This window comes from Oryctolagus cuniculus, chromosome 18 (assembly GCF_051225735.1).
Source record: "Oryctolagus cuniculus isolate XC-2025 breed Fujian yellow rabbit chromosome 18, ASM5122573v1, whole genome shotgun sequence".
Classification (NCBI taxonomy): Eukaryota; Metazoa; Chordata; class Mammalia; order Lagomorpha; family Leporidae; genus Oryctolagus; species Oryctolagus cuniculus.
The window spans coordinates 15,297,564-15,305,445 of NC_142884.1; the positions used below are offsets into that span (position 1 = coordinate 15,297,564).

Below are 7,882 nucleotides of genomic sequence, written 5' to 3' on the forward strand. Positions count from 1 at the left end.
GGGCCCAAGCACTTGGGCCATCCTCCACTGCTCTCCCAGGCCATAGCAGAGAGCTGGATCGGAAGTGGAGCAGCCGGGACTTGAGCCAGCGCTCATATGGGAAGTTGACACTGCAGGTGGAGGATTTACCCGCTTCGCCACAGCACCGCCCCCAACCCAGAATTTTAACGTGTCAGCTTTCAAAAACGGCACAGGGTGAGCACTGTCACGCGAGGGTGAGCCGCTCCCATCCCGTGTTGGGGTGCCGGGGACAGTGCTGCCTCTGCTCCAGTCCCGCTTCCTGCTAATGAGCACCTGGGAAGCAGCCAATGATGACTTCAGGCCGTGGGCTCCTGGCTTTGGCTTGACCCAGCTCTCTCTGTTGCGGGCGTTTGGGGAGTGAATCGGAGGGTGAAAGATCGGAAGATCATTGTGTCTGTTTCTGTTTCTACCACTCCCCTTTCATATAATGAAGGCATAAATAAGCATGAGTAAGTAGGTCTGGGGCCGGCATTGTGCGGTGGGTAAAGCCACCACCTGTGGCACCGGAATCCCATATGGGTGCCAGTTTTTATCCTGGCTGCTCCACTTCTGATCCAACTCCCTGCTGGTGTGCCTGGGAAAGCAGCGGGACATGGCCTAAGTGCTTGGATCCCTGCCACCCACGTGGGAAACCCAGATGGACTTCCACTCTCCTGGTCTTGGCCCGGGTCAGAGCTGGCCGTTGGGGCCATCTGGGGGTGTGAACCAGTCTCTGTAACTCTGACTTTCAAAGTAAATAAATAAATCTTTTAAAAAAAGGTATGGTTCACATAGTTTAGAAAACTTTCAAAACTCAAAATACTATTAAGAGCCGGCGCCGCGGCTCACTAGGCTAATCCTCCGCCTTGCGGCGCCGGCACCCCGGGTTCTAGTCCCGATCAGGGCGCCGGATTCTGTCCTGGTTGCCCCTCTTCCAGGCTAGCTCTCTGCTGTGGCCAAGGAGTGCAGTGGAGGATGGCCCAAGTGCTTGGGCCCTGCACCCCATGGGAGACCAGGAGAAGCACCTGGCTCCTGCCATCGGATCAGCGCGGTGCGCTGGCCACGGTGGCCATTGGAGGGTGAACCAATGGCAAAGGAAGACCTTTCTCTCTCTCTCTCATTGTCCACTCTGCCTGTTCAAAAAATAATAATACTATCAAGATGATTGTAGAAGAGCATATTGCAAGCTGAGCTTGGGGCGTCTTGGAAGTTAGGAGCTGCTTTGGAAAAATCAGAACACAACACCTCAGTGGTGGGTACGACAGCAGAACCCAGGAGCCAGCAGAAAGGGGCACAGTGGCCAAAGCTGACAGCCAGTTGACTACCAAGTGTGTAGCAGAGTTTTAGATGTTGCCCAAAGTGTAAAATCATCCATGCACCTGTACTGTTAGATCCTTGGTATGAAAAATACCAATGACCTCTGTAGACACTGCCTTCCAGGAGGGGTGCCTGGCCTTGGCCCTGGGGTGAGCTCTCCAGAGGGCAGGCTGTGGGTGGTTTTACAGTGAAGAAACCTGGCGGGGGCTGGCATCAGCGTAGAAAGCGAATCCTACCAGCCGTGAGTGCCCGATAGGGCGTCACGGCCACAGGTCCTTCCCTGCGGTCTACCTTCTGAAAACAGGTACCCCAGTCTGACTGGGGATGGTGGGCGGGTCCTCCCAGGTGCCCGGCTCATCACCTGCGAAGTCTAAGAACTTTGGGGACAGCTCGGAGAAGCCTAGGGCACACGGAGACTGAGGGTGGATCCGGCACAGGAGAAGCCGAGGAGTTAGCTCACATGCACACCCCCGCCGGCTCCTTGGCTGCGACAGCGAGGGTCCTGGGGGAGTGGCGTGGGGTAGAGAGGACCCCATGTGGGTGAATCTCGAGAATGACAGCCTTAGGCGAGGACCCACGCAGTGCGCCCTCCACCGGAGCTCCCCGCGGCGTTTCCACGTCGCGGTTAACTGCGTCTCCTCGCTGGTCGCCGACTTTCCCTCCCTGCCTGCCTTCCTGGCTGTCCTGATCCAGGGTTTCTGCCAGGGTCAGGAAGTGACCCTGAAGTGCTCACCATAGAGCACATTTAGCGTCCTTGGGGGGTGGGGACAGCCCAGGCGTGTGCTGCGTGGCGGTGGCTGCACACTTCACGGTCGGGGTCAATGCAGAACGTTTTCCTGAGGTCGTGGCCCTGCCCTTTTTGGTAGAACCCAGAAGTGCTGTGCCCTCAGAGCATCCTAGCAGGAAGCACCTCAGTGCCAGTGCGTCGCATAACCAGCGGTGACCCCGTGCTGACCAACGTGGTCTGGGCCAGGGCTCCAGCTGCACAGAGGCGCTTTTAAGGGTCCTGTCTAGTGTTTGCTCACTTTTTAAAAAAGATGTTTATTTGAAAGGCAGAGTTACAGAAAGAGAGAGAGGTCTTCCATCTACTTATTCATGCCCCAAATGGCCACAGCAGTCAGGGCTGGGCCAGGCCAAAGCCTGGAGGCTGGGACCCCCATCCAGGTCTCCCATGTGGGTGCAGGGGCCCAGGCACTTGGGCCATCTGCCACTGCTTTTCCCAGGCTCATTAGCAGGGAGCTGGACTGGAAGTGGAGCGACCAGAATTCAAACCAGTGTCCATATGGAATGCCGGCAACACAGGTGGCGGCACAGTAGCCCCGGTTGTGTCTAGGGAAGAGCTGAGTGTAGCGACCAAGGTCTGGGCGCTAGCTGTGCTCATCCCCACTGGGCTGTCCCTGCTCCCAGGGCCAGGCGAGGGAACACACGAGTGCGCGCAAGGTGCCCGTTGCCATGTGTTACCCGCCAGCCATGTATTCACACCGTCTCGTCTCCAGTTCCATCGCAGCCCTACCAGGTTCACGGTTACCTCTGCGTGGATCTGTGCATCTGTCCTCTGACAGTGCCACACCTGACACCCCCAGACCGCAGCAGAGCTACCTTGTTGCTCTGTCCTGGAATGTGGTCCCAGCATTGCTCAGTGGCGCCACCATGGGGCAGCAGCCTGCCCTGGAATTCAGTGGTGGCTGATGGCGCTCAGTGCCTGTGTCAGTCCCTGCCCAGCCTCCAGCCCTCCTGGGAGCATTGTAGGGGGCTCCCATGCACCTGTCCGCCTCCCATGGGCTCCAGCATTCACTTGTTGAAGCAGATTCCCTGGGTCCCCAGCGTCGTCTGCTGCTCCCCAAGGCAGGAGCCACCTCTCCCCTCTCCCCTCCCCAGAGAAGACCAAGGCAAGGAGGGGTGGGGGCAGGAGAGGCCTCAAGCTCCCCTCTTTGACCTGTGGGGCAGCTCGCTTAGACCAAAGCCAGTCCCTTCATTCCTCGATGCCTGTCCTGCACCAGCCACAAGGCAGGCCCGTGGCTCAGGTGTCAGCACCAGGGAGAGGCCAGGGTCCCGAAAGCGAGGGGAGGGGGCGGGAGGACGCTGTGGCCAGTGTAAGGAGTTGGGGTTTTACTGTCTGACAGGAAGCCATTGGCCCAGCGTCCCCCTCATCCCCACCCCGCTTCCCAGCCTCTCTGACCTCTCAGGGCTCACCCATAGTGAAGCCTGTTTCCCGCCTCAGGGCCTTTGCTTAGGCTGTGCCCACCGCTTGGAACATTCCCCCTGGGTCCTCTCGGGGTTTGGCTCCAGTGTCCCCTCCTCAGAGTCCCTCCTGGACTTCCGGCTCTAAATTATGTCCAACCCTGTCGCTCATTCGTTCTGCGAGTAGTGACCGAGCACCTAGCGTGCCCTGTGCTAGGCGCTGGGGATGCAACCATGACAAAGCCACGACAGAAATTCCTGTCCTTGTGGGGCTGACGTTCAAGCCAGGATGGGGGCGGCTAAGAGGGCAGTGAGCGGGGAGGGAGAGGAAGCGCTCGCGGCGCTGACTCTGCAGGCGGCGGCGGCGGGGGCTGAGGGAGCCCCTTACAGGTGGTTCGGCGCTGGGAGATCCGACCGCCTTTGCGGGAATGGCCAGTGCGAAGGCCCTGATTAGTAGGTGCTGGGTCTAGAGCGTTTACATCACGTTCTGCGTTGGACCCTTCAACACAACCTCAGAAAATCCCCAGGACAGCCCTGTTGGCCAAGCTTTGAAATAGTCTCGAGGGCTGGGCAGAGTGTGGCTCAGCGGCTCAGAGCGGCAGGACGAGGGTTTGGCTTCAGCTGCTGCCGGCCTAGCATTCACCTGTGCGTATGCACCTGCTGAGGCCCTCCGTGCGGACGCGCGCAGGCGCACTTAAAGCACCCGCCGCGGGTTGATCTCTCTCCTGCTAGAAGCGGTCGGCGCTTGGTTTCGTCCGTGACGCGGGTCTCGAGGATGCTGGTGAGCGACAGGGGCCCCTCGCGGCTCGGACCTCTCCCTCCAAGCGCTGACCCCCTGTCCCTTGCAGAGTCCCTGTGCCTCCCTTGATCCAGAGCCCCGGAATGGTCCCACCCCCGCGAGCACGCGGGTCTCCCCAAGACGCCCGGAGAAACCGACGGGGCCGTGCGCGCCGCCGGGGCTGGAGGAGGCGCTGAGCACGCTGGGGCTGCAGGGAGAGCTCGAGTACGCCGGGGACATCTTCGCCGAGGTCATGGTGAGCGGTCCCGCAGTGCAGCCGACGGCTTCGGTGCGGATGAGGCCGGAGCCCACGTGCCTGCCCCTCACGCGCAGTGACTGTGAGCGCCTGGAAACCCTTCCGCCCCGCCCCTGGCTGTCTGCAGCCCTTTGGTTGGCCTACTTAGCCACCTACTCATTAGCAAATGCCCTCGAGCGGGTTCCAGGCACTGGGGAAGCTGGGGTGAGCAACGCAGCCTTCTTCCGGGGAGACAGACAAGCGACCACTGTCTGTGATCACAGACGGCCACGTGGCCCTCAGGCACCTGCGTGAAACAGCCCGGCGCTGGGACATGGCTGCGGGGCTGGGCTCCTTGAGCACCTGCCAGTGCTGCCTTGGAGCCTGAACCCGAGCCTCATCTGGAGCTGGGCTACACCCGAGATATGGACAGTGGTGTGGACAGCCTAGCGGGGCAACCAGCCTGGGGCCGCACTGGATGTCCTGGGGTGGGGGTGGGGGATACTAGGTAGAAAATAAAGTGAGAGAGTGATGGGGTGAGGAGAGGGGTATGGGCAAAGGCAAGGAAGCTCCAGTTAAGACTGGAATGCGTGAAGACGTGGGGGAAGACCTGGGTCAGGGAGAGGAACTGCGCAGAGGTCCTGTGCAGGAATGGGCTCAGGCAGCCTAGAGCCAAAAGGCTGGGGTGTGGGGAGGAGGGAAGACGAGATGATCCTCCGTCCTCGGGGAGAGAGGAGGCCTGGGAGAGTCTGAGAGGAGTTAGGGTTTTCAGCTGAGGAGTTCCCTGGGCAGACAGGGTCAGTCTTTGGAAGAGCCTTCTAGGTACGGGGAGAGGGGCAAGAGTGGAGTTTGCAAACCCAGAGGGAGACACTCAGAAGGCCAAGGGGTCAGGGGCCTCCACATTGGCAAAGTGGGTGGGGGGCGGCCAGAACTAGCCCAGGGCTCCAGATGGGGACTGAGACACGGGGGCCAGTTTGCCTGTGTGGCTCCTGGGACAGCCAACTTGTGCCAGGAGGCTGCTGATGTCAGGGCACAGAGCGAGGCACAGGTGTGGATTGTGAGGCTGGCCCTGCCCAACCCCAGGTGTGCCGTGCGCTGCCCCGGAGGGCCCTGCCCCACCCTGTGACCCCGGAGATGCGTGCGCTGGTGGTGGATTGGCTGGTCCAGGTGCACGTACGTACCGGGCAGGACGCAGGGCTGGGCCCATGTCGCCCTCTGGATCCCCAGTGGTCACCCGTGCCCCTCCCCAGGAGTACCTGGGCCTGGCGGGGGACACGCTCTACCTGGCTGTGCACCTGCTAGATTCCTACCTGCGCGCGGGCCGAGTGCGCCTCCGCCGCCTGCAGCTGCTGGGCGTGGCCTGCCTGTTTGTGGCGTGCAAAATGGAAGAGTGCGTGCTTCCCGAGGTATTTCCGGCGTGGGGGGGGGGCGGTTGGGAGGGCGACCTGGCCGCAGCTACCTATTAGACACCTGCCGTGTGCGGATGCCGCCGTACCGCGTGCCTGCGCGAGGCAGCGGCTCCTAGGGCGCAGGACAGAGAGGAGGGCGGCTGCTCCGCCTGGCAGCCTTACGTGGTTGCCGTGGTTACTGGAACTTAACCAGTGAGGAAACTGAGGCAGAGGTGACCGGAGCGTCCCAGCTACACCGGGAGTAGGTGGTGGGAGGGCCCAGGTCTGAGGCAGCGCGTCCCCTCCACGTCTTGGAACACAAGGCAATGTCCCCGTTTTACAGAACAGGAAACTGAGGTCTGGAACTCGGGCCGAAGCGACCCCACGTGCTCCAGGGCAGGCACTAGAGGCCCCAGAGCGACGGCACCTCTACCTCTTCTCCCCCCGTCCAACCCGCAGCCGGAGTTCCTCTGCCTCCTGGGCGCCTGGTCCTTCTCGCGGGCCGAGCTGCTGCGCGCCGAGCGCCGCATCCTGAGCTGCCTGGACTTCCGGCTGCATCACCCGGGCCCGTTGCTGTGCCTCGGGCTGCTGGCCGCGCTGGCCGGGAGCAGCGCCCAGGTGCGCGCCCGGAGGGGGCGGGGCCTTGCGTGGGGGCGGGGCCTGACGTTCGCCCCGCCTCGCCGGCAGGTGACGCGGCTGGCTACCTACTTCCTGGAGCTGTCCCTGCTGGAAGCTGAGGCCGCGGGATGGGAGCCGGGCCGTCGCGCAGCTGCGGCTCTGAGCCTGGCGCACCGCGTGGTGGACGGGGCGGGCTCCAGGCCCGAGCCGGCGCTTTACAGGTGCGGCCTTGGCGGAACACCTGTGATGGGGTCCGCGCGCGCTCGGCGGTGCCCCTGGCCGGCCGCTGCCTTTCCTGTCTTACACTACATTTAGTCTTGGGTGCTCATTGTGCGGGGTGGGGGGTGGGGCACCTACGCCTGACCCTTCTGCGCGTGAGAGCCCATCGGCCTTTCTCTGGGGGTGCGCCTTTGTCCAGACGCAGGGACCCCACCCTTGCCTTAGGGCGAAAGATAGAGCATCCCCGGGGCTTGGGAGACCCTCACGGCATCCCAGCCCCGCGTCCGCGTAGGAGCGGTAGCCCAGTCACGCCCGGGGAGCACAGGTGCAGTGTGGCCTCCCGGGCCCCGTACTCCCCTCCTGCCTGTCCGGGTCCCCGGTGGAGGACGGGCAGCCTCAGCCTCTGCGTCTCCGCCGCAGCCCCGCCGAGCTGGACGCCCTGGAGCCATGCATGGCCCGCGCCGCGCTCCGAGGCCCCGCGCCCGGCCGCGCCGCCGTCTTCCTGAAGTACGCGCGGCCCCAGCGCCAGGGCACCAGCCTCGCCGCCGCGCGCCTGCTCTGCCGCCTGCAACCTGGGCGCCCGCAGAGCGCCGGATCCCAGTAAAGAAACAAACTCTGTGTGTTCTTGTCTCCTCTCAATAAAAAAAATTTTATTTTGAGCGCTCTCAGTCCTCATTGGTCGAAAGCCTGCCCCCTCTCCTGCTTTTGATTGGTCCCTCCGGTCTCTCTGGTCTCTGATTGGATGTTCTCATCAAGTCCCTGAATGGTCGCTGGAAGTGGAGACGCAAACTCCGGACGCCTCCGCGAGGGGGCGCTGGCGGACTTCCCCACGCGTCGCCCCTGGACAGGAAGCTGGGGTTCCTGTCGGGGTGGGCGAGGAAATGCGAGGGGTCGGGACCCTGGGGGACAGAACGTCCCCCACCCCCGCCCCGGACGGGAGGGATGCTACCTGAGGCTGCCGGATTTTCAGATCTCAAACGAAGCTGAAGCGCTGGGATTCTGTAAACATATTGCTGCCACCTGAGTAGCAGCTGTACAAGCCCGGCCGGTCACCTGTGCTGGCCCGCGAGGGTCCTCACAGCACGGACCCCATCGTGGTGCCGCGGTGAGTTAGTATGTAAGAAAAGCTTGGGGCAGGGCCAGGCC

At 62.6% G+C, this 7,882-nt stretch overlaps 1 protein-coding gene across 4 annotated transcripts; it reads left to right on the forward strand.

Moving 5' to 3' along the window:
- The first annotated feature begins 201 nt into the window (after positions 1–201).
- Positions 202–7,395, forward strand: CCNP (cyclin P). Of its 4 annotated transcripts, XM_089318751.1 has the most exons (7): positions 202–4,279; positions 4,347–4,532; positions 5,595–5,684; positions 5,762–5,917; positions 6,359–6,517; positions 6,587–6,738; positions 7,157–7,395. In XM_089318751.1, exons 1-7 carry the CDS (start codon positions 4,274–4,276, stop codon positions 7,338–7,340), a joined length of 933 nt encoding a protein of 310 aa, XP_089174877.1. In that variant the 5' UTR covers positions 202–4,273; the 3' UTR covers positions 7,341–7,395. The 4 variants fall into 4 exon arrangements, 3 of the variants coding, with proteins under 3 accessions (XP_089174877.1, XP_089174876.1, XP_089174878.1); XR_016224512.1 differs by lacking the exon at positions 7,157–7,395 and having other exon boundaries at positions 6,243–6,517; positions 6,587–6,726; XM_089318750.1 differs by having other exon boundaries at positions 6,359–6,738.
- Positions 7,396–7,882: the final 487 nt, after the last annotated feature.

Excerpts from the sequence above, each read along its gene's own strand:
- CCNP (XM_089318750.1), top strand. Across the intron at positions 4,533-5,594 it reads ACATCTTCGCCGAGGTCATG|GTGTGCCGTGCGCTGCCCCG; the intron begins GTGAGCGGTCCC and ends GCCCAACCCCAG. Across the intron at positions 5,685-5,761 it reads ATTGGCTGGTCCAGGTGCAC|GAGTACCTGGGCCTGGCGGG; the intron begins GTACGTACCGGG and ends GCCCCTCCCCAG.